Consider the following 27,353-nt stretch of genomic DNA (forward strand, 5'->3'; position numbering starts at 1 on the left):
CTGACTAAATACTTTTTTTGCCCCACTGTAATATGTACATGTAGGTAGAGTTAAAGTGACTATGCATAGATTATAGAGAGTAGCAGCAGTGTAAAAGAGGGGTCTGGTTAGCCCTTTGTTTAGCTGTAAAATAACATAATGCATGTCCACTCACAGTGCATGGCTCCCAAACCATTACTTTATCTCTGGTAAGACATTCATGTTTTGACTGGCATGCTCATCTAAATTAAAGTTTGCCTGTCTGGGTGTTGGTGAATGGAGGGATGTATGTATTTATTTGTATAATCTGGAATAATTTTAATCTGGTTAGATTTGGTTGTTTGTGCTAATCTGAGAGGTTTATAATCTGGATTTTGGTTCTGGATTAGAGCTAAAGGCTAGAGCTGGCACTTTCAGGGAGCAGGATTCTAACCTGGAATCTTATAAGAAATCTCGCTATGCCCTCCGACAAACCATCAAACAGGCAAAGTGTCAATACAGGACTAAGATTGAATCGTACTACACGGCTCTGACGCTCGTTGGATGTGGCAGGGCTTACAAACTATTACAGACTACAAAGGGAAGCACAGCCCAGAGCTGCCCGGTGACACGAGCCTACCAGATGAGTGAAACTACTTCTATGCTCGATTCGAGGCAAATAACACTGAAACATACATGAGAGCACCAGCTGTTCTCGAACACTGTGTGATCACGCTCTCTGCAGCCGATGTGAGTAAGACCTTTTAAACAGGTCAACATTCACAAGCATGTGCTGACCAACTGGCAAGGGTCTTCACTGAGTCCAAAACTGTAATACCAACAGGTTTTAAGCAGACCACCATACTGCCTGTGCCCAAGAACACTAAGGTAATTTGCCTAAATGACTACCGACCCGTAGCGCTCACGTCTGTAGCCATGAAGTGCTTTGAAAGTCTGGTCATGGCTCAAATCAACACCGTTATCCCAGAAACCCGAGACCCACTCAAATTTGCATCCCGCCCCAACAGATCCACAGATGATACAAACTCTATTGCACTACACACTTCCCTTTCCCACCTGGACAAAAGGAACACCTATGTGAGAGTACTATTCATTGACTACAGCTCAGCGTTCAACACCGTAGTGCCCTTAATGCTCATCAATAAGCTAAGGACCCTGGGACTAAACACCTCCCTCTGCAACTGGATCCTGGACTTCCTGACGGGCCACCCCCAGGTGGTAACGGTAGGTAACAACACATCCGCCACGCTTATCCTCAACACGGTGTCCCCTCAGGGGTGCGTGCTCAGTCCCCTCCTGTACTCTCTGTTCACTCATGACTGCACAGCCAGGCACGACTCCAACACCATCATTTAGTTTGCCGATGACACAACAGTGGTAGGCCTGATCACAGACAACGACGAGACAGCCTATAGGGAGGAGGTCAGAGACCTGGCTGTGTGGTGCAAGGACAACAACCTCTCCCTCAATATGATCAAGACAAAGGAGGTGATTGTGGACTACAGGAAAAATAGGACCGAGCACGCCCCCATTCTCATCGACGGGGCTGCAGTGGAGCAGGTTGAGAGCTTCAAGTTCCTTTCTGTCCACATCACCAACAAACTAACATGGTCCAAGCACACCAAGACAGTCGTGAAGAGGGTACAACAAACCTATTCCCCCTTAGGAGACAGAAAAGATTTGAAATGGGTCCTCAGATCCTCAAAAGGTTCTATAGCTGCACCATCGAGAGTATCCTGACTGGTTGCATCACTGCCTGACATGGCACCTGCTCGGCCTTCGACCGCAAATGCGAACGAACCTGGACATCACTGGGGCCAAGCTCTCTGCCACCCAGGACCTCTATACCAGGCGGTGTCAGAGGAAGGCCCTACAAATTGTCAAAGACTCCAGCCACCCTAGTCATAGACTGTTCTCTCTGCTACCGCACGGCAAGTGGTACCAGAGTGCCAAGTCTAGGTCCGAGAGGCTTTTAAACAGCTTCAACCCCCAAGCCATAAGACTCCTGAACACCTAATGAAATTGCTACCCAGACTCTTTGCATTGGCTCTGTACCTGTACCCTCCTGCTCTTTAATTACTTGTTGCTTTTATTTCTTCTTATTATTTTATTTTTTAACTGCTTTGTTGGTTTGGGGTTCGTAAGTAAGCATTTCATTAAAACCTGTTGTATTTGGCACATGTGACTAATACATTTGATTAACAACCCACTTGAGCAGACTGGATGGAGAGCGTAAGAAGTAAAGATGAGAGGATGGTGGATGAGAGAGAAATGACTCCGGAAAGAGATGACGGAAAAGAGGAACCAACAATGAGTAGGATGAGCAGAAGGTGTATTATTCTGGCAGACTGAATGGTAGAACAGACCCATCTGCCGCGTGTGGGCATATGGGCCCGGCTTGGCCCAGCCCGCCTGACCATTATTAAGGGAAACTGCCTGTTAACACCAGCTGCCAGCCCAGTGCAGCGTGGCCTGGCTCGCTCTCTCTCTCTCTCTCTCTCTCTGCCCCCACCACCTCCCTCAGCCCCGGCCCTCAGAGCAGCAGCTGAGACAGGGTGTGGCTCCCAAGATATTCTCTAAACCTGGAAGAGATGTTTATATTCCAGCACAGAATGTAAATAAAGTGGGAAATAATTTCTGGGAGATGTTGTTTTTAACTTGTTCCTCGACTGGCAAGTATGTATTTCAATGTTTAAGTTTATTATAAAATAATTTTAAGAGGTTAAATCTGGGTGGTTTCTAGAAAAATCATCCATTGGCTGAACTCAGTACTAATCGAATGATTCTATTGCGCTTCACTTGGGAAATGAATGTAAAAAATTGAGGCTGTGAATCACTTTAGATGTGTTGAGTCAAACACATTGTTCCAGATCCATACCTGTCTTTACTCTTTCCACATGCACAGCTCTATAGCCATTGGCGCAGCTCTAACCACCAAACGTATTCCCTTCCTGAGCTTATAACTCCTTCTGGAATAGAGAACCTTTCACTTCACTTTGTTCCCATTATGCCCACCTCTCCAATTTGTCTCTAGACGTTGTTGGGCTTTTTGTAACACCTAATTGTGTCTACAGTCTGAAGATGCCACACATTGTGATAAGTGCATTCCCACAAGGTAAACTTGGCAGGGCTTGAGTAGAACGAACAAACAACTCAACAAACATGCACTTATTCCGGAGCCTGTTGCTCTGCATCCCAATGAGGCTGATGGATTAGCGCTCCGCTCCAGTAATGGGCTGAGAGGAGGAGTGCCAGAAGTCCCATTCTGCTTTTATCAGTGGCTCGCTGCTTCTCACATTTGTAATGGCGTCTGGGCCGGCTGTTTTCCACATTTTCCTTATCTAAACTTCTTTGGTGTGCAACTGCAGTAAATGGCCTGCTTCCCCACAAACGACTAGTTAAAGTTTACCGCCGGAACGTGGATGCCAGATCAGATGGACGACAATAAGGCTTTTATGTTTGGTTCACAAATGCATACACAGGGCTAAAATAACCCAGGGGGCTAGGCTTTTAGTTGTGGTGGAATGGGTTTATGTTTGTGAGTCCGTACATAAGTTTACGCATCTTTCCAAGAGTGCGGTGTGTGTGTGTGTGTGTGTGTGTGTGTGTGTGTGTGTGTGTGTGCGCGCTCTGCTTGGTCTCGCTCCGAGAGCGGAGTCCTCTCTGACTTCTACTGAAGGATCAGGGGTCGTCTCTGAGCTAATTGGGTTCGCCTCGCTCTGGTCATGACATTCTGGGGTCACACTGCTTTCAAATGTCAGCCTCCAGCCATGTTCCATGCCAGCCAGGCCTGAGAGCAGCAGAGCATCAATGCCACAGCCTCTCTACCCATTCAACCATCTCTGCAGTAGCACTTCAAATGCCAAGGACAGTCCGGGTGGAGTGAAGCGCGGAAACATCTTTTGAGAACCATTCATGAATTCACTTTTGTATACAATGACCGTACATTTCTCACATCCCAACTAAAGTCAGCGGTGAGTGTTATAGAATTAGAAGGACATTGCTATTGCAGTTTGTAAGCTCTGCAGTTAAGTTGTATTGTAAAGGCCCTTCAGTGAACTCACTTCTGCTGTAGCGGAGGCGATAGCTGGGGTCTTTCTGAATGGTGGATGACCTGAAAAGATCTAACATTCCGCTGCGTCAGTAGCTCTGTGATGTAGTACTCTAGGACAGTGTGTGGCGTGATAAAGGGTGTTTGAGTGTAATCACAGACCAGCCATAGCGTACGGCAGCAGTCAGACTACGCATGGCAGAAGCCTAAAACCCCTAATTGATTCCATGGTCATGTTTTGAGTTAACGTTTACTTGATGGCGTGCTGCTGTGCGTTGGCTTCCAAAACATTCCACACTCTTCCAACTCTTGCCTAGCAGCAGTGTGGTTTGGCACGAACCGTCAAGACTTCAACCACAACCCATTATCTGATTTTTATCAGTATCAAACTCTCAGGCTTAAACCATTTCTCAGACCTCTATTGAATTCCAAGGCCGCAGTGTTGGAGAATTCTTAACTGTAATTTCCAGGCTAATGAAGCACTGTATAGTGAATGGGCGATCTTAAGCAGCAATCACTTTGGCTAAATCAATCCTGGCTGCTTTGTTCACCCTTCCCTTTTACTTGGTGTTGATGTGATTTAAGAGCTGCCTTAATGGACCCCGCGGCTCTCTGTTGAAGCCATATCTACATATCCCCCCCCCACCTCTAGTCTTTGATCGAAGCCCACCCTCTCAGGCTGTTATCTAGGCTCACACACAATGGGGCCCTCAGCGCTCCAGGTCTTCTTCCCTTCTTCATTTGGCTTCCTCTCTCCCTATCTCTTCCCTCTCCATCTCTGGACAGGACAATGGGCTCTGTGGAGCCACTCATGCTTTTGTGATGTCAGCATTTTATTCCGTTTTCATCCCGCTCTCTCATGGGTTCACGCTCTGTTCTTATTCACACACATACTCACTCTTCCCCTCTCCCCATCTGTTTGTTGGTGTTTGTGGTGGTGGGTCGGGCTCTGGGAGGCATCTCATTGAATCATGTAATCTGCTTTTTCTGGGTTATTGCCTCTTTATTTTCTGCTGGCTGTGTTCTGAGAGGGGGGATATTTGTGTTGACCTGCTTGGAGCTGACCTGTTTGCTGGGATTTAAATGGGAGCAAGAGAGGCTGAACCCCCCCAAGAGTGGAGGAAGGGTGTTCTATTTCTCCTCTCCACTGCAGCATCTAAGCTGTACTGTACTGACGCTGCCATCCAAGACAAAACGGCAGTTACTATGTGGCCTGAAATACCCCAGCCTAAATGGTAAACTTGGTAATACTAGGGTCATACTGTAGCTGGGTCATGCTAGGCCTATTTATTCAGAATAGTCCTTCCTAGCCATGTCCCAGCCCTAGACTTTGTCACAGCCAGGATGGACATATTGTACTATTTATTATTACATAGCCTGCCAAGATTGTCTGAAGTCATTCTTTGGTTTTCTAAAGCAGTGCCCTCATTTGGTGTACATGTTATGATCCACCTACAGTACTCTGTTAATGCTGTAGACATGTTATGATCCACCTAGACTACTGTTAATGTTGTACATTTACATTTACATTTAAGTCATTTTAGACCTGTTCTGATCCACCTACAGTACTGTGTTAATGCTGTAGACATGTTATGATCCACCTAGACTACTGTGTTAATGCTGTAGACATGTTATGATCCACCTAGACTACTGTTAATGCTGTAGACATGTTATGATCCACCTACAGTACTGTGTTAATGCTGTAGACATGTTATGATCCACCTAGACTACTGTGTTAATGCTGTAGACATGTTATGATCCACCTACAGTACTGTGTTAATGCTGTAGACATGTTATGATCCACCTACAGTACTATGTTAATGCTGTAGACATCTTATGATCCACCTACAGTACTCTGTTAATGCTGTAGACATGTTATGATCCACCTACAGTACTCTGTTAATGCTGTAGACATGTTATGATCCACCTACAGTACTGTGTTAATGCTGTAGACATGTTATGATCCACCTACAGTACTGTGTTAATGCAGTAGACATGTTATGATCCACCTAGACTACTGTGTTAATGCTGTAGACATGTTATGATCCACCTACAGTACTGTGTTAATGCTGTAGACATGCTATGATCCACCTACAGTACTATGTTAATGCTGTAGACATGTTATGATCCACCTACAGTACTGTGTTAATGCTGTAGACATGTTATGATCCACCTACAGTACTGTGTTAATGCTGTAGACATGTTATGATCCACCTACAGTACTGTGTTAATGCTGTAGACATGCTATGATCCACCTACAGTACTGTGTTAATGCTGTAGACATGCTATGATCCACCTACAGTACTGTGTTAATGCTGTAGACATGCTATGATCCACCTAGACTACTGTTAATGCTGTAGACATGTTATGATCCACCTACAGTACTATGTTAATGCTGTAGACATGTTATGATCCACCTACAGTACTGTTAATGCTGTAGACCTGTTTTGATCCACCTACAGTACTGTGTTAATGCTGTAGACGTGTTATGATCCACCTACAGTACTATGTTAATGCTGTAGACATGCTATGATCCACCTACAGTACTATGTTAATGCTGTAGACATGTTATGATCCACCTACAGTACTGTGTTAATGCTGTAGACATGTTATGATCCACCTACAGTAGGTGGATACTGTAGGTGGATCATAGCATGTCTACAGCATTAACAGAGTACTGTAGGTGGATCATAACATGTCTACAGCATTAACACAGTACTGTAGGTGGATCATAACATGTCTACAGCATTAACATAGTACTGTAGGTGGATCATAGCATGTCTACAGCATTAACATAGTACTGTAGGTGGATCATAACACGTCTACAGCATTAACACAGTACTGTAGGTGGATCATAGCATGTCTACAGCATTAACACAGTACTGTAGGTGGATCATAGCATATGTTAATGCTGTAGACATGTTATGATCCACCTACAGTACTCTGTTAATGCTGTAGACATGTTATGATCCACCTACAGTACTGTGTTAATGCTGTAGACATGCTATGATCCACCTACAGTACTGTGTTAATGCTGTAGACATGCTATGATCCACCTACAGTACTGTGTTAATGCTGTAGACATGCTATGATCCACCTACAGTACTGTGTTAATGCTGTAGACATGTTATGATCCACCTACAGTACTGTGTTAATGCTGTAGACATGCTATGATCCACCTACAGTACTGTGTTAATGCTGTAGACATGTTATGATCCACCTAGACTACTGTTAATGCTGTAGACATGTTATGATCCACCTAGACTACTGTTAATGCTGTAGACATGTTATGATCCACCTACAGTACTGTGTTAATGCTGTAGACATGTTATGATCCACCTAGACTACTGTTAATGCTGTAGACATGTTATGATCCACCTACAGTACTGTGTTAATGCTGTAGACATGTTATGATCCACCTAGACTACTGTGTTAATGCTGTAGACATGTTATGATCCACCTACAGTACTGTGTTAATGCTGTAGACATGCTATGATCCACCTACAGTACTGTGTTAATGCTGTAGACATGCTATGATCCACCTACAGTACTGTGTTAATGCTGTAGACATGCTATGATCCACCTAGACTACTGTTAATGCTGTAGACATGTTATGATCCACCTACAGTACTATGTTAATGCTGTAGACATGTTATGATCCACCTACAGTACTCTGTTAATGCTGTAGACATGTTATGATCCACCTACACTACTGTTAATGCTGTAGACATGACACTTCTAACTGGCATGCTTTAGTTAGCTAAAGTGATTTATACACTTCCATTCTCTCTAATGAAATCATTAATTGGCTATTCAGAACCCATCAGACTGCCATTAGGTTGAGCTCTCCTCCTTCACAAGGTCTGGGTGGGCGGTTCAGCACTCTCTCAACTGTGCTCTCTCTCTGAACATTAAACCTTTTTCATTTTTGATTGCTGAGGGCCTCGTTTAGTCTTTCTGGTCCGGTCTGACAGTACTCTAACTTAACATTTCCTGGCTCTGTCATTCTTAGCTGGGGAGAGAGGGATTGATGCCCAGCCACACCGCCAGACTACCGTCTGCCATCACAGACTGCTCTGTCACTAGGAATGGTGCAGGGTGCATACGGCAGGTCGACTCATCCATACTGTGTGTGTGTGTACACATATATTTAGCCCAGGACTAGAGGTGTTACTGTGTGATATTGATAATCTCTGTATCCGCAGGGACTGGACTGAGAGCGGAGGATTATGGGACAGACGTGGCCTGTGCCCTGTTTAACCAGATCTCTGTGTTAGACACTTTCTCTTAAACACAAGTGCACTATACACACCGTGTCCCAGCCCATCTTACTCAGGGAGGTCAGGGCCCAGGCGCAGCTGCGATCCTGCAGGTGACCTTGTTTCAACCAGGGCCCCGCAGCGCTCCACTGACCTCTGTCAGGTTGTCAGTGCAGCTCGTTCTCAATTAGTGTAGCTGTAATGCTGCGTTGTTAGGCCCTGCTGGAGTACACCAGGTTAGAGACTGTTCCACATGTGCCTCCCTCCCTCACTGGGTACTGCACTGTACAGGATCAGTTTGATATCATTTCTCTATGCTATTTTCCAACTGTGTGCTTTCTCCTTGACTTCTGTTCTGAACTAGTCCATGCACCCATAGCAAGAAACTTCTCTACATTGCGGCACTTGCTTTTTTCAACTTAGTCTGAGCTTTCGAGAGATGTTGTCATTGTGGGTCAGGTAGTTTCTCACTGACACTGAGAGCAGCTGAAGTGTGCCTGTATGGGTGTTTAGTGTTACCGTAACTCAGGGTGTGTTTACTGTAGTGCTGTCATCCAAACCACCCCCCCCCTCCCATTCTGGGTCAGACTCTCCAGGAACTCAGCTGTAACTAATGAAAATAGCTGTATAAACAGTGATAGAGGGATTACATGTACAGTATTTACATGTAGCCTTCTAAATATAAATACTGTTTGATGATGAATACTGATGATCAAATTCATTGTGACTTAATGGAATCACAATTGAATGAATGGATTCTTATGTATATTTTCATGAATCCATAAGTCAGAATGAATTGGATGTTTCATCCTCCAAACTTTAACACCCGTGTCAAACTCATTCCACGGAAGGCTGAGTGTCTGTGGGTTTTCGCTCCTCCCTCGTACTTGATTGATTAATTTAAAGTCACTAATTAAAGAACCCCTCACCTGGTTGTCTAGGTCTTAATTGAAAGGAAAAAGCCAAAGACCCTAGGACCTCCATGGAATGAATTTGACCGCCCTGCTTTAACAGGCCATGTTGTCTGGCTTCTGGCTTCACCCCGTCATGTATTAAATGGATTTAAATGAGGGAAATATGTCTAGTGAGATCTATCTCTCTTCAACATCAAATGTGTTACTTTTCTGTTTACACTAGCCTGGGATGTGGTGTGGCCAAAAACCATATTCCTGCTTCTTGTGAGTGCAGCTATTAGCACACTGTAAATAGCATTAGCATATAAAAAAGTTCTCAACTAAACCATATTGCACAGTGTTGCACACTTGATTTAATGCAAGGATTCACAAATGTGTGGATGCTTTAAAATAAAAAATGCTGTCTACAGGTATAAAGGTAATTATTGCATGTGGTGTGGGAGAGCCGTTGTCTTTGCAGTTTAACACGCAGTAGTGGTTATGTCTCCAACACTACCCCCAGAGCAGGTTTTCACAGGATTCCCCTTAGGAAAGTGTGGTGCAGGACATTTGACCAGCAGCATTTTAATTTATCGGACCCATATGCATTGGGTGGGTAACCTGATTAAAGGTGTCCACCCACAGTGCTCAGAATGACAGAAATTACATTTAGATTATGCTAATTCATATTAACAGAACATGCAAATCTAGAATTCAACAATGTGCTGTCGTTCTTAATGAATTCTGATGTTTACTTTGAACATGTTAGAATAACTGTCCATGTACTTTTCCTCAGCCAAGTAACGAACAGCAAAATCACTAGCCTGTCAATCTACTATAGTAGAGAAGTTTAGGCTACCCATTCTGTTGGTCAGCTTGTCGAGAAAGAAATGGCCTATTCCAAACGAACTCTGGGACAGTTGTGGGACGATAGATTCCAAATGCATACAACCAGTAGGCCTAGGCTATATAAAACAAACGTTATAAAGCATGGAGTCTGATGCAGCAGATCAAAACGTTTAGCTTAATGTTAATAACATTATTTCTTCACATTATAAGCGCAGCAATGCACACCAGGCAGTAGGCAACGCAATAATGTTCATTCCATAATGCAATTAGTGGGTTAACACCATTGTCAAAAGGACACTGAACATGCGAGCGGTTTCATGTAAAGAATATCCATTAGAAATGTGAGAGGGGATCTAATGGGCTACTTTTGAAGCAAGGTAAGACATGCCTCATGTATTAGAACGTTCAGGTTTCAAATAAGTATATGTTTTCAAAATGCATCTTGCCTCCAGCTCATTGCAAAGTGGTGTGTGACGTTCTGATGAAGCCTGCCTTTCGTGATGCCGCGTTCAAGACAACTTGAAAATATAAAAAGCTCCCAACTGGATGACTGGGGTCATCCAACTTGGAGTTCTAAGATCACTGACGTCATGATTTGACCTTGTATTTTTCAGAGTTCCCAGTTGTATTGAAAGCACCACAAGACAGGAGCTGCGCTTGCGCTGTCCTGACAGATTTTCCACTCAAAGGCTCTGTATCTGTATGCTATACGGGTGGGATAAAAAATGAGATGCATAACGAATAAAATGTACACGCACCAATTTAATTCCACTAAATTATACAAAGTCACCTATAGACACATTTTTAAGCATGACCAGTCAAATGTTTTTACATGGACTGGTATTTCCATAAATAAATAGGCTGAAAAGCATTATTTTGCAACGGGATTTTTTCTTATTCTACCGGCGCCAATTTTATTTATTGACTTTTCTATTTTTGATAGGACAAAAGCCGGCTATTACCGGATAACGGAAACCTTGTCCCGGAGGTAGTGTGAGAAACATCTCTTAAAGAGAGATTTGAATCTAGATTTGTCTCTTGACAATTTTGAGCTACACAAGTATCTCTCCTGGACCTAGTTTGTGTTGTGGAAGTGATGTAAAGAGGCAAATGGAATGCCTCCCTAACATGTAGTGATGCTGATACACTGATGCTGCATCAGTGACGCTGAGATTAATCACTGTGTTTGTGTGTGTCTGCAAGTATTGGGTGATACTATTAATAATCCTGTGTGTATGTGTCCGTCTGCAGGTATTTGGTGACCTCTATCACTTCCGGCACCGTTCTGTGGAGAAGAGGTCTCTGTCGGATCACCGAGGGACGCACGTCCGTCTACAAAAAGAGCCTCAGGTAAGACACCTTGGGAGGTGTGAGTGTGTGTAGATCATGTTGGGTGGGTGAGTGTATCAAAGTGCACGAGGAGGTTGAGAGCGAGTGTGCAGCTAGAGAGGGTGGAAGGATGTGAGTGTAGGCAAGGATGAGTTTTTATCAATAACATGACTTCACCAGCTGCAACAGAGGGTGGGGGTTGGATTGGGCTTGTTGAAAGATTATTTATTAATCTAGAGTCATACTGTAATGCACCTCGCATTAACAACACAGCCAGTGGGAGAGGTGAGGGGTGATGGAGGGCAGGATGTGAAGAGGTTGAGAGTCACTACTGTAGCTAGGTTGGATGGGTTAATTTATATTCCATAACATGACTGGAGGAGCCACAGGTACTTCCCCACCTGTGGAGCGGCCATTAGGCAGGCAGTGGGGGCGAGGGTCGACACAGAGGGGACCACGGTGAGCGAACAACAACAGGGCAGAGTGCCAGAAACCTGAGCTCTCATTTATCACCAACTTTTAATGGATGTCTCTGACACCCTACAGCATCTACCCAATCCGTTTCCTTTCCCTGCTTTACGTTAGGGCTGGGAGGTGAGAACATCCTAAACATGTTAATCATATACACACATATACTGTGCATGGCAATACTGTAGTGTCTAATGAGCCCATTCTCAAACTACCTCTGAATAGATTATGTTTCCAGTTTGATTTCTAATGCCTGTCTTGTGTGATGATTTCTCTTCCACTCCTGTTGTGTGTGTGTGTGTGATGGGGCCCTGTTTAAAAGGTCTGTGATTTTGTGTGGCTGGTGCTGTGTGTAGTTCACTTTGTAGTCTTAGTCTGTAGTCTGGTCTCACGTTTCCCTCTTTGGGCTCTGGCTGTGTTTCCATGGCTGTGAAAGGTGAGCGTTTGAACTGCGGCACAATGAATGTCCTGCCATCTGCAGCAGCCGCTCAGAACTTCACTGTTTGTCACTCAGCGCAGCTCAGGTCCAGATGGGAAGATCAGAGAGACAGGGCTTGTAACACAAACCCACAGACTGATGTCCAGGGAACTAACTGACATCCCCTGGGAACCCACAATTGAAAATCCCCTGTAAATATAGGGTGTCATGGGAAGTCCATTGTGTGTTAAGGGAAGGACTAAGTGCTACTGCACTCTGCCAGTGGACACCTCCCCTACCCAGCCCATTCCTACCGACTGTAGAGAACCCATGTTTTGGTTTCCCAGTGTTATGGGAGGTCATTGAAAAAAAAATGTTTTACCTTTTTTTTAACTAGGCAAGTCAGTTAAGAACAAATTCTTATTTTCAATGACGGCCTAGGAACAGTGGGTTAACTGCCTGTTCAGGGGAAGGGGGGTTTGAACTTGCAACCTTACGGTTACTAGTCCAACGCTCTAACCACTAGGACCCTGCCGCCCAGACTGTCATTCAGCCAAGGAACTATGTGGCCAAGTCTCGCTGTTTGTCTTGAGCAGGTGCACAGTGGGAGAAGCGTTGTGTGGCCTATCTCCTCATACCCTTAGCAGCACAGCACCAAAACAACACGGTTCCAGCCCCAACCACACTCCCCACCCCTCCACTCACCACTCAACTGACGGGATTTCCTCTCTAGCCGCCGCTCCATTTCCTGTTGTTGAATTCCTTTTCTCCCAGAGCACCTCAGAGAAAGGGGAGCCTCCCTGCACCTCCCTCTGCTCAGGTCAGCCCTGTGGCCCAAAGCAGTCACACTGGGGGAGATGGATCCCAAACAAAAGCAGCAATAAACCCTGCTCAAAGACTCCACATTACTGTGGACTAAACGGCCAGGGACTCTGCCAAAACTCAGCCTGGCTGACAGACCCCACTGATCGAGGAGCTAATGCCTGGGCTTGGCCCGGCTGCTCATTCACTTCTAATGGTGATGCATTGCTCTAATATTGTGTTGCTGTTGTAAGACCATTGATGTAGTGAAATTGTGTTAGTTAGGCCTAAATTATATACCCATGGAAATGCCATCAATCCAGCCATCAGTATTTCCTGGGCAGGCCATGTGGTCAGGGAAAACCCCTGGACCTAATCATTTTACAATCTGTACAGCTACCTTTACTACAGCAATGTAACACTACAGCCATGCTCTGCCATAGTAATAGTACTCTAGCTGTGGTAGTTACTTTGGTGTGGGCCAAAGGTTGTGTTTTGTTTTGGTTGTGTTCATGTTTGTATATGGAGGAGAAGAGAGCAGGAAGGAAGGCACAGAGACCTGTCTGCTCAGTATCTGCTGGACAGCAGTGTTTAACCAAGCAGCCGGGGTCCTGTATGTGAATGGTCTGGAGCAAAGAGAAAAGCCGTCTCCGATAGCTGGCATCCGGACCCATTTATAATGGAGATCTTATCTGTAAACTGCTAGCTGGTTCCCTCTGTTCTGTCCCACCTCAATCGGTCTGTTTAAGAATTCCCGGAGACTCCCTCTCTGGCTCGCTCCGATGTTTCCCTTTTCAAACATTTGCTTAATTATCTCTGTTTGCGATAGGGAAACTTTGGCAAAGGCCTTTAAGTGTAATGAACATTGGAAACGTCCGTCGGTCTTGACAGGATCGGAAGGTAATCTGTGGTAAACTAAAAACTCAGACAAAGTTAACTGCTCTTGTCTTATTGTGTTGATTTTAAATCCATCCATTCAAAATGTTTATTCATTCCCTGTCTCGTATGAAATACTTTTATTAAAATGTTCTCAGTGTCAAGACTAACACAAGCCCCATTTAATGCTTTTTCTGGGGGTGATCCGTTAGGCTAATTGAAGAGCGCAGTCATATGGAAAGGATTGGTTGCTCCATGTGAGGTTTAGCCTACCCATCCTCTATGCAGTCAGGCGCTACTGATAACCCTGTGCATCTTGAGAGGGGATTTAGCTACTCTGGGACACTCACTGTCATGGCTGACCTGTTTTAATCAATAACCTCAGAGATACTGAACCCCACCCCCCAGGCTGACGCTGTCTGAGCTTAGCAGACTGTTCATTAACAGTCCAGAACCTCCATTTCTAATCTCATCTCCCCTGGTTGAACTGGATGGAGGTTTTCCATTTGGAACATCAAGGTAACAAACTATCAACAGTGTTCTTTCTGGTTGTATTGTGGTTGGCAGAGTTCGTGATAGCAATGACAGGCTCCATTGGCCAAATTCAGAGGGTTAACAGTGGTGCCCTGAGTTACCATAGAGACCGTTTTCATGCAAAGTGAGGTTTCTCCCTAATGTGCTTCGTGTGTTCTCAGTACACACACCACATAGTGAGCCCAGTACCAGCAGCTAATCTGCATGCCTGACTGAGTGTGCTTGAGCTGTGATTAAGGGGTCTTGTAGCAGGCCTTGTTAATGCCTTGTTTGCAGGAGAACGAGCCCAGACCGTGGAACGGCGTAATTAAAGGGGTCCTCTCCCTCCCTCTTTTGGCCCTCTCGCACTCTGCATGGCTGACCTAGCCTCATTCTGTGGCTGCCAGTAAATTGCAGAGTAAGAGACTTAACAGTCAGGGGAAAACCATGTTGCTTCTGGCCATGCAATATCACGGTTTCCTTTTTGAAACTTTGTTTTTGATGACCCCGGTCGCCTCAGTCGTCATTGTTCTGTGTGGAGCTGGTGAGTGTAAAGCTGATGACTGGTCTGTGGGGAGCTGGTGAGTGTAAAGCTGATGACTGGTCTGTGGGGAGCTGGTGAGTGTAAAGCTGATGACTGGTCTGTGGGGAGCTGGTGAGTGTAAAGCTGATGACTGGTCTGTGGGGAGCTGGTGAGTGTAAAGCTGATGACTGGTCTGTGGGGAGCTGGTGAGTGTAAAGCTGATGACTGGTCTGTGTGGAGCTGGTGAGTGTAAAGCTGATGACTGGTCTGTGGGGAGCTGGTGAGTGTAAAGCTGATGACTGGTCTGTGGGGAGCTGGTGAGTGTAAAGCTGATGACTGACAGGAAGCCACATGGACTCATGGGTAATGGAGTGAAGTCGGATGGTACATCTCAATAGTCTAACGTAGCTTCCTCTCATCTCATTCCTCTCATCTCCTTTCCCTTACCTGCACTGACATTAAACTGGGACAGCAAATTCCTGGTAGGCATCCTGTCATTTGGCTTTCACCTACCTTAGTGTCAGTGCAGAGACGAGGAGACATAAGAGGGGAAGCCTCTTGTATTGTGATGCCCCCATTGACTGACCTGGGAGAGTGGTTCAGCCTCCCTAAACCTCTTCCCCTATCCATGCCCCACGATTTCATCTGATATCCCCAGCTGTAGGACACAGACAAATCCCCCCATCTCTGTTTTCATATGGCTGCTGTCAGTACAGTAGCGCCCCACCCCCAGTCCCCCACTCTTCTTAATGTGTTGACCTTGTGAAGGGGCCACCCACTGTGGAAGCATCTGCTCCAGTGTGATTCTGTTCAACTGCCAACCAGCAAGGGCCTTTCAACACTGATTCATGTAAACACGTCCGATTTCTTCCCCAATGTTTTATGTTTTACTTCTGTACACCAATTATTGGTTGGAGGGCAGCGCATAAAGGTGTGTGTTGTGTCGGTAGTAACCTTGGTGTTATTGAGAGGGGGCTGCTGTGGTTCCTGGTTGTCCTTCATGCCTGCCTCTCTGTCCTTGCAGTAGTCTCTTGTCTCCCTGCTGCAGATTCTATTCCACACCCTCTCTCCACTTCCCTCTCTGCCTGTGTCCCTTTCAGCTGCTCCACTGTACAAGGAGACAGCAGCCCTTAGATGGGGTGTCACACAGGGTTGTCGCTGTGTGCAATCTGCCTCTGTCTACACTTTCTGCAGCACGCCGGCCAGACCTCCCAGAGAAGAATAGCTCAAATCACATTTTATTGGTCGCTTACACAGTTTCTAGCTCCAAAAGCGCAGTAATACCTGGTAATAAAATAAGAAATAAAACACAATGCACACATAATCCAGAAAAATCCTACCCTGCCTACTGTTATTACCAGGGCTTTGTGTGGGGAGGCAGAGCACAGTGAGGAGGGAGACCGAGGACAAAGACTGGGTGTCGTAGTGCGTGTGTGTGTGCGTGTGTGTGCGTGTGTGTGCGTGTGTGTGCGCGTGTGTGCGTGCGTGTGTGTGTGTGTGTATCCTCCATTCTATGTTAATGTTGATTTTTGTTTGTGGGTCTATCTGTCTGCGTGAATGTGAGATTGTGTGTTTCTGTATGTGTGGCCCCCTATCTGGCGGCCTCTAGCAGTTGTAATTAGTCTCAGCCTAGGCCGTCGTTAGGCTCGGTCTCTAATGAGGGGCTCCTGAATATGCATGTTAGAACTGCTGTTCCCTTTATCTCTCTCTGCTGTCATCCCGCTCTGCTTGCTGAAACTAGATTTCTCTTTCATTCGTGGGAAACGGTGACCCTCATGTTCCCTCCTGCTCATCGTTATTCCTTATACCCTGTACTAATGGTCTTCCTCTGGTATATTGAGTGCCGTTTTAACACGGCTACTTCAGTAATGGCCCTCCTCTGGTTGAAATCCCTGTTACTAGAGGAGTAGTGGCGTTCCCATCCTCATATTAGCATGGTGAACGAGTCTACTTAAAGATGGAATCCGCAGCAGGGGAAACGGTGCCACTGTCTGCCCCACGGCTTTTGTTATTGTTTCTGTTTTGTTGACGAAGCGGATGTGAGGAGCCTCGCCCAACATAACCAAAAGATTGCAGTACACATTCTGCTGCTTCTCACCAGTACAAAGTTGTTTGCAATAACTTGTTGTAATTTCGCAGCTTCACCATTAAGGATTCCAGCTTTAATGGAGTGTCCAAGCCGAATGTAATCACGTCTCTCTGTCTCTCTCTGTCTCTCTCTGTCTCTCTCTGTCTCTCTCTGTCTCTGTCTGTCTGTCTCTCTGTCTCTCTGTGTCTCTCTGTGTCTCTCTGTGTCTCTCTGTGTCTCTCTGTGTCTCTCTGTGTCTGTCTGTCTGTCTGTCTCTCTGTGTCTCTCGCTGTCTCTCTCTCTGTCTCTGTGTGTCTCTCTGTGTCTCTGTCTCTCTGTGTGTGTGTCTCTGTGTGTCTCTCTGTGTCTCTGTCTCTCTGTGTGTCTGTCTCTCTCTGTGTCTCTCTGTGTCTCTCTCTGTGTCTCTGTCTCTCTGTGTCTCTCTCTCTGTCTCTCTGTCTCTCTGTCTCTCTGTGTCTCTCTCTCTGTCTCTCTCTGTGTCTCTCTCTGTCTCTCTGTCTCTCTGTGTCTCAGGTGATGTGGGCAGAACAGCAGGTGGTGAAGAGTAGGAAGAAGAGGGACATCTACACGGAGCCCTCAGATCCCAAGTTTACCCAGCAGTGGTACCTGGTGAGTAGACCAAGTCTGGCTGACGTTTAACAATCTTTATCACTTTATTATCTCTCAATAGGAAAAATATGAGGAAGAATGTGTCTCATGCGTAGGGAGAGAAATCAATACCCACTCTCAGCGCTTCATTGCCGTCATAAATAAGCCACAATGGCTTCCTCAGTGTATGGACTGACATTTCAGAAACAACCTCTCAGACGACTGTCCATCACTGAAGCCACGTTGTTGTCAGGAGACAAACAGTTCAAACCTCTTCTCAGTTGATCAGTAATTCCTCCCTGTGCTCGGCTGTGTGCACTGTTATGTCTGGATGCACAGGGCTCTATAGAGCCAGTCTCTTTATTAAAAGGGAAATGACATAAGAGCCCATACAGTGGCACAGCAGGGCCCAGCGCTCTGTTTGATCTGCCCGTTCTCAATAACTCAGTGGATACTTCCCTGTTGGCTGAGTAAAAAAATCAGCTTTTCTCTGTTCAATAGACTGTATTTAAACATGGAGGCCCTTTTGTCTGAAGGAGTGGATGCGATTAAGCGTCTTGGTTGATGCAGAATGGACTGCTTAATGACCGTGGTCTTTTAGGAGTCCATTATCAGAACGGCATACACATTTGGGTTTCCACTCTTAAATTGAATTCATCTATTTATTTTATTCCCCAGACAATGGCACAGTCCCCGAACGAGGCCGTGAATACAAATAAAGGACTGAAATTAAACCAGTCTCAGTTATTGACTGTATGTATCATCTTAAATGCAAGGTGACACACTTTGACTTTGAGAAGGTTACACAGTCTGATCCAGTGGTCCATGAAAGAAACGGTGAGAACAAGTTGTGATTTCTCTTCACTTTGCTCCACCTTTAATTAGTCTCAAAGAAGGTTCAAGGCAATATAAAATAGTTGATTGTAATTCTCAACAAACAAACATTCCTCGCTTGTTCTCCAGCACGCTGGTGCTGAAGCAAATCCAATTTCGCCCCATGTCTCCGAGCTGCTATTGGGGGGGGGAGGGGCTGACTTCACCAGTGTGACTAGCTACATTTAATTCCCCTCTGGAGTTCACAGCTCTGTCGCACACAGCTCGCTAGCTAACTCTCCAGGCACTCTGATTTGACTTAAGCAGTTTACAATCACGCTACAGAGGGAGGCGGGGAACCCGGGGCCCTGCGATGGAGAAGTATGGAGAGGTATAGCTGGTGCTGCTTGCTGTTAGTGTGTGTAGAGTGGGTTTAGTAAGGCTACTGTGGAGTGAGGTACGAGGAGTAGAGTATGCAGTATTTAGGTTTAGTGGGAGGATGTAGCTGTAGCAAAGGTGTAATAATGTTGTGGTGTTTAAGGGTGTAGTGTGCATGTAACAAGGGTGCAGTCAGGCAAAACAGTGTTCTAGATGGGGTGCTGCTGTCTGAGAGCCTAGTCTGAGAGCCTAGTCTGAGAGCCTAGTCTGAGAGCCTAGTCTGAGAGCCTAGTCTGAGAGTCCTCAGTCCAGGTGGTTCTCGGTGGCAAATAGTAGTCAGTTTACACTGTCTCTATGATAAGGACATGGATAGACTCTGCTGCTACTTCCTCTGCTTATTTATATGTATGACAGCAGCTCATATCACTGGATAAATTATGGAAAAATCTCAAAGCACAGTGTGAGATTTCAAAGGCAGGAAAATGTGTTCATGTGCCAATATTTAATGCAGTAAGAATGGTCAATTTAGGTATAGGAAAAAGACAAATGCCAATGTCCAAGACCATGACAAGAACCTGGATAATTTTCATGGTAATTTCCACTTTTGAGTCAGATTTGAGCAGGATTTTCTGAGTGAGATGAATCTACACAGATCAAAGCTTTGGCCATGGTTATCTGACACTAAAGGCCTTGGTATCTGACACTGAAGGGTTTGGATGAGAGGAAAATAGTAGGAGGGCACTTTTCAGACAAATTACATTAAATTGCGGCAGCATTCTAGAGAAATGGCTGTGTGAGAATGACAAGGCATCAAACATGGTGTTTGACCAAAGGTCAAGTATGATAAGGAGAGAATACCAAAAGGCCTGTGTAGAACTCTCTGTACCATTACCCTGCTAGCTGATTGTCCACGAACAGACACTCGGGGTGGCTCTGAGAGATGTATGCTGAGTCTGGTCTGTCTGATCTGGGACTGATGCTACATGCTGAGTGTCGAGTCTGCCTATCTATCTGTCTTTGTCTGCCTAGCGCCACAGGAGGTTGTAAGCCTATCTGGTGCCACAGGATGCAGTCTGCCTCCCATGGGGATTTTGCCATTTTCTGTTATGATTGATGTCACATTTCTCATGGGCCACATCACCCAAACAAATCAAATGTATTTATGAAGCCCTTAAATCAGCTGATATCTCAAAGTGCTGTACAGAAACCCAGCCTAAAACCCCAAACAGCAAGCAATGCAGGTGTAGAAGCACGGTGGCTGGGAAAAACTCCCCAGAAAGGCCAAAACCTAGGAAGAAACCTAGAGAGGAACCAGGCTATGAGGGGTAGCCAGTCCTCTTCTGGCTGTGCCAGGTGGAGATTATAACAGAACATGGCCACAATGTTCAAATGTTCAGCATGGTCAAATAATAATAATCACAGTAGTTGTTGAGGGTGCAACAAGTCAGCACCTCAGGAGTAAATGTCAGTTGGCTTTTCATAGCCAATCATTTAGAGTATCTCTACCGCTCCTGCTGTCTCTGGAGAGTTGAAAACAGCAGGTCTGGGACAGGTAGCACGTCCGGTGAACAGGTCTGGGTTCCATAGCCGCAGGCAGAACAGTTGAAACTGGAGCAGCAGCACGGCGTCCAGGTGGACTGGGGACAGCAAGGAGTCATCATGCCAGGTAGTCCTGAGGCATGGTCCTAGGGCTCAGGTCCTCCTCTGAGAGAAAGAGAATTAGAGAGCATACTTAAATTCACACAGGACACCGGATAAGACAGGAGAAATACTCCAGATATAACAGACTGACCCTAGCCCCCCACACAAACTACTGCAGCACAAATGCTGGAGGCTGAGACAGGAGGGGTCAGGAGACACTGTGGCCCCATCCGATGATACCCCTGCACAGGGCCAAACCGGCAGGATATAACCCCACCCACCCCACCCTGCCCAAAAAGATCTCTGCCATGGCACAACCCAAGGGGGGGTGCCAACCCAGACAGGAAGACCATGTCAGCGACTCAACCCACTCAAGTGACGCACCCCTCCTAGGGACGGCATGGAAGAACACCAGTAAGCCAGTGACTCAGCCCCTGTAATAGGGTTAGAGGCACAGAATCCCAGTGGAGGGGAACCAGCCAGGCAGAGACAGCAAGGGCAGTTCGTTGCTCCAGAGCCTTTCCGTTACCTTTACACTCCTGGGCCAGACTACACTCAATCATATGACCTACTGAAGAGATGAGTCTTCAGTAAAGACTTAAAAGGTTGAGACCAAGTCTGCGTCTCCTACATGGGTAGGCAGACCATTCCATAGAAAGCTGGAGAAAGGAGAAGGCTCTATAGGAGAAAGCCATGCCTCCAGCTGTTTGCTTAGAAATTCTAGGGACAATTAGGAGGCCTGCGTCTTGTGACCGTAGCGTACGTGTAGGTATGTACGGCAGGACCAGATTGGAAATATGGGTAGGAGCAAGCCCATGTAATGCTTTGTAGGTTAGCAGTAAAACCTTGAAATCAGCCCTTGCCTTAAGTGTAGGGAGGCTAGCACTGGAGTAATATGATCAAATTGTTTGGTTCTAGCCAGGATTCTAGCAGACGTATTTAGCACTAACTGAAGTTTATTTAGTGCTTTATCCGGGTAGCTGGAAAGTAGAGCATTGCAGTATTCTAGCATAGAAGTAACAAAAGCATGGTTTTATTTTTCTGCATTTTTGGACAGAAAGTTTCTGATTTTCGCAATGTTACGTAGATGGAAAAAAGCTGTTCTTGAAACAGTCTTGATATGTTCATCAAAAGAGAGATCAGGGTCCAGAGTAACGCCATGGTCCTTCAGTTTTATTTGAGACAACTGTACAACCATCAAGATTAATTGTCAGATTCAACAGAAGATCTCTTTGTTTCTTGGGATCTTGAACAAGCATCTATGTTTTGTCCAGATTTAAAAGTAGAAAGTATGCAGCCATCCACTTCCTTATGTCTGAAACACAGGCTTCGAGCGAGGGCAATTTTGGGGCTTCACCATGTTTCATTGAAATGTACAGCTGTATGTCATGCGCATAGCAGTGAAAGTTAACATTATCTTTTGAATGACATCCCCAAGAGGTGAAATATATAGTGAAAACAATAGTGGTCCTAAAGCGGAACCTTGAGGAACACCGGCATTTATAGTTGATTTGTCAGAGGACAAATCATTCAGAGACAAATTGATATCTTTCTGACAGATAAGATCTGAACCAGGCCAGAACTTGTCCGTGTAGACCAATTTGGATTTCCAATCTCTCCAAAAGAATGCGGTGATTGATGGCATCAAAAACAGCACTAAGGTCTAGGAGCACGAGGACAGATGCAGAGCCTCGGTCTGACGCCATTAAAAGGTCATTTACCATCTTCACAAGTGCAGTCTCAGTGCTATGATGGGGTCTAAAACCAGACTGAAGCATTTTGTATACATTGTTTGTCTTCAGGAAGGCAGTGAGTTGCAGCGCAACAGCTTTTTCAAAAATTTTAGCGAGGAATGGAAGATTCGATATAGGCCGATTAGTTTAAAAATATATATTTTCTGCGTTGAGGTTTGGAATTCCTATAGGAGATTATGATCAGTGATTAATTCATTGACTATAACTGCCTTTGAATTGAGGGATCTAACATTAAGTAGCCCTATTTTGAGATGTGAGATATCACGATCTCTTTCAATAATGGCAGGAATGGAGGAGGTCTTAGTTTAGTTTTGCCCAAACCTAGGTCAAGGCACAGACATGGTCTCAATGGGGATAGCTGAGCTGACTACACTGACTGTGCTTGTGGCAGACTCTACTAAGCTGGCAGGCTGGCTAACAGCCTGCTACCTGGCCTGTACCCTATTTCATTGTGGAGCTAGGGGAGTTAGACAGGGCTCTATGTTTTGTAGATAAGATGAGAGCACCCCTCCAGCTTGGATGGAGTCCATCACTCCTCAACAGGCCAGGCTTGGTCCTGTTTGTGGGTGAGTCCCAGAAGGAAGGCCAATTATCTACAAATTGGGAGGGGCAGAAAACAGTTTTCAACCAGCGATTGAGCTGTGAGACTCTGCTGTAGAGCTCATCACTCCCCCTAACTGGGAGGGGGCCAGAGATAATTACTCGATGCCGACACATCTTTCTAGCTGATTTACACGCTGAAGCTATGTTGCGCTTGGTGACCTCTGACTCTTTCATCCTAACATTGTTGGTGCCGACATGGATAACAATATCTCTACACTCGCCAGTTTTAGCTTTAGCCAGCACCATCTTCAGATTAGCCTTAATGTCGGTAGACCTGCCCCTAGTAAACAGAGTCTGATCGCTGGATGATTTGTTTTAAGTATATTACTGCGGGTAATGGAGTCGCCAATGACTAGGGTTTTCAATTTGTCAGAGCTAATGGTGGGAGCCTTCCGCGTCTCAGACCCCATAACGGGAGGAGTAGAGACCAGAGAAGGCTCGACCTCTGACTCCGACTCGCTGCTTAATGGGGAGAACCGGTTGAAAGTTTCTGTCGGCTGAATGAGCGACACCGGTTGAGCATTCCTACAGCATTTCCCTCCAGAAGCCATGAGAAAGTTGTCCAGCTGCGGGGACCATGTGAGGGGATTTATACTAACATTACTATCTGTACTTCCTGGTGGCACAGACGCTGTTTCATCCTTTCCGACACTGAAATTACCCTTGCCTAACGCTTGCGTCTGAAGCTGGGCTTGTAGCACAGCGATCCTCGCCGTAAGGCGATCGTTCTCCTGTAAATTATGAGTACAGTGACTGCAATTAGAAGGAATCATGTTAATGTTACTACTTAGCTTCAACTGTTGGAAGTCCTGACGAACCATTTCCAGATAAAACGTCCGGAGTGAAAAAGTTGAATGAAAAAAAAGTTGAGTGATGGGAAAAAGTAAAAACAATAAAGTTGTCAGGTAGCAAAGGAAGCTTGGCAACAAAATGCACAGGAGCACGTAAACAAGTCTGCAAGTTGTGACCGGAAAACACTCATCTATGTATTTCTGTTTGGTGACGATCGCTGTATATATTTTTTATTTCATAGTCTAAAAACAATTATAAACTTGGTGGTTCGAGCCCTAAATGCTGATTGGCTAACAGCCGTGATATACCACTCATATGACAAACATACTTTTTTTTCTGCTCTAATTACGTTGGTAACAAGTTTATAATAGCAATAAGGCACCCCGGGGGTTTGAGGTATATTGCTTAATTTGATAATGCAAAATTTGATCATTTTTGTCATCTCTCTTGCGTGTCTTGTAATGGCTCTTTAGACTCTATTGACTGGTTTTGGTGTTTTCTACTCTACAGTACAATACTAATCATCGTGACCTGAATGCCAAAGGTGCATGGGAGCTGGGCTACACTGGGAAGGGAGTGGTGGTGTCCATCCTGGACGATGGTATAGAGAAGAACCACCCGGACCTTATATCAAACTATGTGAGTATCACCGTCATCTTACCCCTGGCTTCAAAGCTGGAGCTGCTGCATCTCAATAGTTTAAGGTGGCGTCCTTTCCATGATCCATGTTGATGAGGAGAGGAGGCCATTTTGTACTATTGGTATTCACCCCTAGACTTTTGCTCCTCTTATCATAGATGAGTGATTCTGATTGTCCCTGTCTGCCTGTAGGACCCAGACGCCAGCTATGATGTGAACGATGGAGATCCAGACCCTCAGCCACGATACACACAACTCAACGACAACCGGTAAGACCCTGATTTAAAAAATACACTGTTTCAGTGACAGCAGAATTTGTTCTCCCCGTGCCTAACTTGATTCTTTATTCATATCTACCATTGACGTCAATGCATGATTATCATGGAACGATACGAGTCACGTCGTGTGCCAATGCCACATAATGATTCAGTTCTGAGAGGGGAGATGTGTAGGACACAGGAAACGTCACGCCTCTACATGAATAGGCTGTTTCATTGTGATGTTCTGATAAAAAATACTGTATTTTCTCATGCAGTCGGCTAAGAGAGGGAGCGAGACAAAGCCAAAAGTGGTGGTGGTGTAATGGAGTGAGTTATGGTCACCATCGCTCTGGATTGGGTCCAGGTCTGTCAGGTGTTGGGCTACCCACTACTGTTAAAGCAGAGCTTCTCTGACTGGAAAGGGAAATGCAGTCAATGAATATGTTGAATGTGACAGTTGAGTTATTTTAATAAGCCGGGAGACAGATTGAAGTAGTAGACTCTTAGAGGGCCGGAGAACATCTCAATGGGTTTTGGGTCTTCCCCCAATCGAGAGCAAGCACATGTGCTTTAGAGTCTTAAATCACCCAGCTGCTACCAGGGCATTTCTGTGGCCTAGTTAAATGGAGTAAATCTCCTGGGATTAAGTGAATTTGTGAAGAAAGCAGCTTTACTGCAGTGGCCTGAGCAGATGGCATTAAGACTTGTTTACTACTGCCCCGATGTCTTCCCTGCTGCCCTGAATTGATCGATTTAATTTCATCAGCGTTAACAAAATACGACAAATCTCCTGGCTCTGGAAAGGCCTTTATTTTATTTTCCGTAATCTGCTGGTTTCGGGCTGCTAGCCAAATACCCTATTTTACATTTTTTATCTTGAGGCTGACCATAGTTGGTGATGACAGACAAAGGTTATAGTTAGACGCTGGTGGAAATCAAATGTCTCCAACTGAGACTGCATGGGTCTGGAGCAGGCACTGTCCACATGGAGGTCAGACTGGTGTAAGGAGAGATGGAGATGACCTCAAGTAAAACGACAGTGTACATTACTTCCTACGCTAGTGTGTATAGCCATAGGTCTTGAGCCTCCTGCTGTCAAAGAGAGAAAGTGAAACGGCGGAGTAAGAGCTAACACCAATGGAGCTCTGCCACTGACCACACACACACACACACACACACACACACACACACACACACACACACACACACACACACACACACACACACACACACATCCGTTATTATGATTCCCCCAGCATACACACAGCCAACAGACAGTTGATTTCCCTATCCCACACACACAGTGGAGTAAATGCCTTTGGACTGAGAATCCTCCTGGCTTGTCCTCTCCTCCCTGCCTAGCTCACCCCAGCCCTTATCTCCGGCCACCCAGCTCTGCCTCGCTTCCCCGTGGCAGGACTGAGGTGTGTGTGTGTAACTGTGTGGGGTTTGTGTTGGCGTGTGTGTAAACACCATGTGGGCAGGCTGGAGCTCTGTAAGGCTGTGTAAGGGTCTGTTCTCTGCAGAAAGCCCAGTTCTGTTCACCTCCATAAAGCTCCCTTTCTTCCCCTGCATGAGGAACGCTCCTCTGCAGCAATGTGGCCATTCAGCCCCGTGTTTCTCAAGTCAACATGTGATCTGGCCCTGTGGGTCTGCAGCCTTACTGTCTTAGAACAGGAGGATCAGTCTCTCTAGGGGCCTCTGCCGTGAGCTAAAATTGGAATTGGGGGGGTTTTCTTTTTATGTATTGAATGTTTCCCAAATACCCTTCCCCAGTTGGGAGTGGCAGGCTTTACAGCTAGGTATAGCGCGTGATAATCTCCACAAGATTTGAACTGAGGTTCTCTTGTTATTGATTTTGAGGCTGAGGCTTTTCTGTTATTTGAGATATTTTGGTAAAGCAGTGGGAAGTAGACTTGAGGTATTTTTTTTACATTCTGAAGGAAGTTGATTTTATCACACGGTGCTGCAACTGCTGTACTATGGCTGATATTATGTTATTCATATTTTAATTAAAAATAGCCAGGGAGTTGGCTCATTTGAATTTGCCACTTTGAATAGTGCATTACATTAAGTTGGCTTGCTGCAAGATACCATCAAGGACAGAAAACTTAGATTAACTGTACTGTAGTTGTACACACACAGTAATGTAGCTGTATATTGGGTGAACATTGGGGATATTGCTGGTATCAGTAAGTGTTTGTGATCATCTGACCACCTTTTCTCAGGCCTCCAGGGTGCCAGTGCTCTGTGTCTGTTAGTGCAAGACAGAAAGAGCTCTTGCTTTGTAACAGGAGGCATGTGTGTTTGTAGTATTTTCTTTCAGTTTCCGCTGTATCACTGTCACATGTCAGGTTGTGTACACACACGCTTGTGTCTGTGCCAAGGCTGCAGGGGCCAAGTGAAATAGTTCAATTGATGTTATAAGTTTGCATTCTGACTTATCAAATATTGCTATCAGTTAGAGGAGGAGAACGCTTGTTCTTCATTACAGCCCATCATTTCTTTGGAACATTAAATCCCTCTTCCTAATGTTCCCGGTCGTTAGTGTTGGGAGGAAGGCTCTTTATCAGGAGCACTCCACAGAACAACCCAGGTTGATTCATTTTTACAGCGTCTCAGATTAGTTACACAAGATGTTTGCTTTGTATTCCCCCTCTGCCTCTGTTCCATAAACACTGAGAGACCTTTTGTCCTGTAGGTCAACTCATTAGTCAGCTGATTAAGTAGGAGCGGGGCCGGAGCAGTTGTCCAGATTTACCTCGAGGCAGAGGCCCGGCAGGCAGGCAGTGAGCAGAGAGCCTAATGATCAGCTGGGGCCACTGGCCCAGCCTCAG

The 27,353-nt window shown here is 45.5% G+C and overlaps 1 protein-coding gene across 3 annotated transcripts in view; it reads left to right on the plus strand.

The window, feature by feature from the left end:
* LOC118393914 (furin-1) overlaps positions 1–27,353 on the plus strand; it is a 97,360-nt gene that overhangs the window by 44,469 nt on the left and 25,538 nt on the right. For all 3 annotated transcript variants that reach the window (XR_004827653.2, XM_035787119.2, XM_035787120.2), the window contains exons 3-6: positions 11,283–11,381; positions 17,562–17,657; positions 24,128–24,256; positions 24,449–24,525. Coding sequence is in view for 2 of the 3 variants with exons in the window: in XM_035787119.2 (XP_035643012.1) it covers positions 11,283–11,381; positions 17,562–17,657; positions 24,128–24,256; positions 24,449–24,525 (401 nt within the window). In the remaining variant the exon portion in view is untranslated. The remainder of the gene's footprint in view (positions 1–11,282; positions 11,382–17,561; positions 17,658–24,127; positions 24,257–24,448; positions 24,526–27,353) is intronic.

This window comes from Oncorhynchus keta, chromosome 14 (assembly GCF_023373465.1).
Source record: "Oncorhynchus keta strain PuntledgeMale-10-30-2019 chromosome 14, Oket_V2, whole genome shotgun sequence".
Taxonomy (NCBI): Eukaryota; Metazoa; Chordata; class Actinopteri; order Salmoniformes; family Salmonidae; genus Oncorhynchus; species Oncorhynchus keta.